Source organism: Phoca vitulina, unplaced genomic scaffold, assembly GCF_004348235.1.
Source record: "Phoca vitulina isolate PV1807 unplaced genomic scaffold, GSC_HSeal_1.0 scaffold5, whole genome shotgun sequence".
Lineage (NCBI taxonomy): Eukaryota > Metazoa > Chordata > Mammalia > Carnivora > Phocidae > Phoca > Phoca vitulina.
Genome location: NW_022589708.1, coordinates 73,237,752 through 73,243,298, shown reverse-complemented (window position 1 = coordinate 73,243,298; position 5,547 = coordinate 73,237,752). Strand labels below are relative to the sequence as shown.

The 5,547-nt window shown below is 38.9% G+C and overlaps 1 protein-coding gene across 1 annotated transcript; it reads left to right on the top strand.

The window, feature by feature from the left end:
* Positions 1–254: 254 nt before the first annotated feature.
* On the top strand, positions 255–968 carry LOC116631256 (protein FAM162A-like). Its single transcript, XM_032402447.1, has 2 exons — positions 255–646; positions 860–968. The coding sequence occupies exons 1-2, from the start codon at positions 255–257 to the stop codon at positions 966–968; spliced, it is 501 nt and encodes a 166-aa protein (XP_032258338.1).
* Positions 969–5,547: the final 4,579 nt, after the last annotated feature.

Below are 5,547 nucleotides of genomic sequence, written 5' to 3'. Positions count from 1 at the left end.
AGAGCTAAAACTATACAACTCTTAGAAAACATAAAGGCAGATCTTTGTGACCTTGGATTTGGCAATGGTTTCTTAGATACAAAAAAAAAGCACAAGCAACAAAAGAAAAAATAGATAAATTGGACTGCATCAAAATTAAACTTTTGTGCATCTAAAAATAAGAAAATGAAAAGACAGGTGGCGTTTGGTGACATTGAACATGCCCGCGCTGTCACCACCCACGAGGCGCTGGCAGGTCGGCAGAGTAGGCGGCCATGGGGAGTCTGTACGGCCTCCACAGGCCGGTGGGAAGTTATTTTAGGTTATATGAAAGAGATGTTTGCTCATCTCTAAGACTTACCAGAAATCTTGATTTGAAGACAATAAATGGATTTTGCACCAAACCACAAGAAAGTCTAAAAGCTCCACCCTACACTTACAGCCGCAGAGTGCCATTACACAAACCTACACATTGGGAGAGGAAGATCCTGATATGGTCAGGTCGCTTCAAAAAGGAAGATGAGATCCCAGAGACTCTCTTGCTCGAGATGCTTGATGCTGCCAACAACAAGATCTGGGGGAAGATCAGCTATGTAATGACGGCCCTGACAGTGGCAGGATGCATGTCGATGGTTATTGAGGGCAAGAAGGCTGTCAAAAGAAACGAGTCTTGGGGTGCCTGGGTGGCTCAGTCATTAAGTGTCTGCCTTCGGCTCAGGTCATGATCCCAGGGTCCTGGGATCGAGCCCCACATCGGGCTCCCTGCTCAGCGGGAAGCCTGCTTCTCCCTCTCCCACTTCCCCTGCTTCTGTTCCCTCTCTCTCTGTGTCTCTCTCTGTCAAATAAATAAACAAAATCTTAAAAAAAAAAAAAAAGAAAGAAACGAGTCTTTAACAAGCCTGAACTTGGATAAGAAAGCTCGCCTAAGAGAGGAAGCAGCTATGAAGGCCAAAAGAGTAGCAGAGGTATCCATTTTGGCTGGATTTTGAAAATGCAGGAATAATGTGGCAGCAGTTAGCCAGTATTTAAAAGAATATGGAATGGGGATCCATTTCAGGAAAGTATGCTTTGCACAAACTTATAATTTCCCCATTTCTGCTGTAGGGATACATATATATTTCCTTAAAGAAAAAAAAAGAAAGAAAGTTGAAAGGACAACCCATGGGTGGAATGGGAGAAAATATTTGCAAATCATATATATCCAGAGTATATGAACACTTACCACACAACAACAAAAAGACTAACAACCCAAATTGAAAATACACAAAAGACTTGAATAGATATTTCTCCAACTAAGATATATCAATGGCCAATAAACACATGGGAAGATCCTCCATATCATCAGTCATTAGGGAAATGTAAACCAAAACCACAATGAGATACCATTTTATACCTTTAGCATGGATATACCAAGAAAAAAAATAGCAAATGATTGTTGGTAAGGATATAAAAATACATTGCTGGTGAGAGTGTAAAATGATGCAGCTGCTGTGGAAAACAGTTTGGTGGTTCCCCAAAAAGTTAAGCAAAGAATTAACAAATGTTCCAGCAGTTCCACTCTTATGTGGCATTCCAAAAGAGCTGAAAACAGGAACTTGAACAGATCCTAGCATGTCAGTGTGAATTGCCACAATACTCACGAGAGCCAAAAGGTGGGAGCAACCCAGATGTCCATCTGCTAATGAATGGATAAACAAAAATGGTATATCCATACAATGGGATATTATTCAGCCATAAAAAGAATTGAAATTCTTGCATATGTGGCAGCAGGCATAGACCTTGAAAACATCATGCTAAGTGAAATAAGCCAGACACAAAAGGACAAATACTGTCTGATCCTTTTGTACCAGGTCCCTGAAGGAGTTAAATTCACAGAGACAGAGAGCAGAGTGGTGGATGTCAGGGGCTGGGGAGAGGGAGGAGATGGGGAATCATTGTTCAATGGGGACAGAGTTTCAGTTTTGCAGGATGACAACGTTCTGGAGATGGATGATGGTGATGGTTGCACAACAGTGTAAATGTAGGGCGCCTGGGTGGCTTAGATGGTTAAGGGTCTGCCTTCGGCTCAGGTCATGATCCCGGGATCCTGGGATCAAGTCCCACACTGGGCTCCCTGCTCCTTGGGGAGCCTGCTTCCCCCTCTGCCTCCCTCTCTCTCTCTGTCTCTCATGAATAAATAAATAAAATCTTTAAAAAAACAAACAACGTAAATGTACTTAATGCCACTGAACTCTGCTCCTACAAATGGTTAAAATGGTAAATTTTATGTTGTGCATATTTCACCACAATAAAAAAATTATACCTTAGAATCTTCTTGAAAAATACTTCAAAAAATATTTCAAGAATGGCAATGCTGTTAGACTGAATATAACAATATGAGTTATAAATAATATATAATAATATAATAATAATATAATAATAATATAAAGTATTTATATTTAGAGAGTAACAACTTTTAAGAGTACAGTATTTATTTAAATGTAGGATTCAGCTGCATTTTGTGTATTCACGGTGTTATATCACCATGTCTACTTCCAGTATCACCACTGTCTACTTCCAGAGCACTGCATCACCCCAAAAGGAAACCCTGTACTCATTAAGCGGCCCCTGAAAATCCTTTTTATGCTTTCTGTCTCTATGGATTTAGCTATTCTGGACATTTCATATGAATGGAATCATACAATGTTGGGCCTTTCGGGTCTGTCTTCTTTCACTTAGCGTAAAGTTTCTGAAGTTCATTCATGATGGAGCATGGATCAGTACTTCATTTCTTTTTTCTTTTTCCTTTTTTCTTTTTGTGCGTTAAGGAGGGTACTTACTTTTTTTATTTACCTTGTCAGACACATTATTTTGATAATTTAAAAAAATGGTTTCAATAGTCTATGGTATCTCCACCTACTGACTTCGTCTTTCCCTCATGAGCTGCTTACTTCTTTTTCGAGATCCACTTTGGAATCTGATTATCTATTTTTCTTTTTTTAATGAAAAATTTTCAAATATACAGAAGGACTAGAATAATGAACACCTATATTCATTGCCTCGTTTTAATATTAACATCTTGCCATTTGTTTCATCTGTTTTTTACTTGAGTATTTGAAAGTAAATGAGGCATAACATTTGTCAGCATTTGGATGATGTCCCAGGGTGTCTAAAGTTTCTCATGTTTCCTTATGTTCTCAGGGAAATCTCCCGACCTTCTTTTCTCCCTTTACGTCACATAAAATGTCCAACATGAGTCCCTCATTCATCATTTACTCCTAGTCTCTCATGCTTATTACTCCCAGTAATCCCAGAGTGGATTCATACGTGATTGCTTACTAGGATTGCCTCCTTCTTCTGAGAACACTTCCCCTTCATTCCACCCAGATTGTTCTCTCAGGAGCTACAGTTATCATACAACTTCACACACATAGCCCTCCGCCTCCCATCACAGTTGATGGATCTAGAAGTCTTATGGCCTAAGGAGTGCTTTCCCACTGCTCTCGGACTTAGGGCCCAGAGAGTTGAGGTGGTTTCTCTGCAGGTGGCCAAGTTGGCCAGCTGAGAAGCTCAGGAGCTCTCAGTGATCATGTTTCTGTTCTGTGTGGAAAGATGGTTTGCCATGAGAGAGAACAAGGAGGCTCACGCTCAGAACAGGTGGAGCAAACATCCTCCATTGTTACGAAATTGACTTTTTTGTCTAAGCTAATTTAAATTGGGATTTTGGCGCTTGCAGCCAAAAGAGCACATATGTAAGTGTGATTTGGCCTAGGGGGTATCAATAAGGAGAATCTGGCAAAACCTTCAGGCTACCCCCAGGTAAAAGTTATAAAGACCACTCTAAACAATCCATCTGACCCCAAATTCAAAAGACTTGAAGAGAAGCTATAATTCTGTGGATGTTTCCAGGTCTTTCTACAGATATAAATACATCAACATATAAGACTTTAAAAAAAGGAAAGAAAAGAAGGCAGGGAGTTGACCGACCTATGTAGAACTTAGGATTTCAGATTGTTACTTTTGCATATTACACATTCATCCAAAAATCAAACAATTTTATTTTTTATCTACTTTTTGTAGAAAGTGCCTAAGGATTGGGGAGCATGGGTGGTGCAGTCGGTTGAGCATCTGACTCTTGATAGCAGCTCAGGTCATGATCTCAGGGTCATGGTCTCGGGGTGAGATCAGGCCCCACATTGAGCCCCATGTCGAGCGCTGCATGGAGCCCCACATGGGGCTCTGTGCTCAGCAGGGAGTCTGCTTGAGATTCTCACTCTCCCTCTCCCTCTGCCCATTCCCCACCATGCTCTCTCACTCTGGCTCTAAAATAAATAAATAAATCTTAAAAAAAAAAAGTGCCTAAGGAAGTATAGCGTGCTTGATATTGAACAGGAAAATATATTTCCTTTAATTTGTGGTTCTGTATTTCAGTCTAAACATGATCAAATCCACATCCACATCCACACAAGAAATAGAAATATGTACACATTTTACAAACTGTTAAATATACCAACACACAAAAACAAATAGCAAGCTGGAAAAATATTACTAAGCTGAAAAACTCAACATTTGTTATCTATATAGCAAATTCTTCTCAAATATCAACCTAGCCATAGAAATGTGTAGGTCCATTTCCTAAACTATGTATTACTGAAAATAATTTATTCACAGTTTTGTAGCCTCTGATAAAATGTATACTTTTCATGGGTATGGATATAATCATATAAATCAGGTAATAATTCAAAATGTGTTTGAGTACACGTGTCCCAAAACTGTTCTCTCACCTCCTCCTCCAGCTTGATGTCACCTCCTCTAGCAAGTCTTCCCCGATGTCCCGGATAAGGATCATGCACTATTGATGTTCTCATAGTCTCAGCTGGTCATTCATGGCACATATAAAGATTATTGTGAAATAATCTCCTAATTACTAGTTTAGTATTAGTTTCCCTGGAGAATATGTAATTTCCCTAAAGACACTGACTTTTCCCCCTCTCAGGAATGGGTCCCAGTATCAAACAGGCATGTAATGAAATGCTTGGTAAAAGATTAATGAATAAATCTGTCACACCACAGAGAATTTTATAAAGAAGGGACTCCACAATTTTTGTAAGTTGTCTTATTTCTGGTTTGTACAGAGGGTGAGAATGGAGAAGGGGGTGCATACTACTGAGGAAGGCATGAGTGAATACAAGGTTCTGGCATTTGAGGGTTTCTTTCTCTCCCAGTTTCCAGTCAAATGTCAGTTAGAGCAAGGTTTACTTTTTTATTACATACAATCATAGTAATTTCCCATTTTGGTGTCCTGTGTTTCAAAATCTTTTTAATGATGTGTGGTGACAGATGTTAACTAGACTTTTTGTGGTGATCATTTCACAATATATACAAATACTGAATCATTATGTCGTACACCTGAAACTCACATAATGTTACAATTCAATTATACCGCAATATTTTTAAAAAAGAATTTAAGCTATAAGTCTCGCTATAAGCACTGCTTTCATGGTATCTCATACATTTTGTTATATTTCATTTTCATTCATTTCAAAGTATCTTCTAATTTCTATTATGATTTCTTCTTTGACCAATTGG

Coding starts and splice junctions, on each gene's coding strand:
- LOC116631256 (XM_032402447.1), top strand. CDS start 255: ATGGGGAGTCTGTACGGCCTCCACAGGCCGGTGGGAAGTTATTTTAGG. Junction 647..859: donor AAGGCTGTCAAAAGAAACGA/GTCTTGGGGTGC, acceptor AAAAAAAGAAAG/AAACGAGTCTTTAACAAGCC.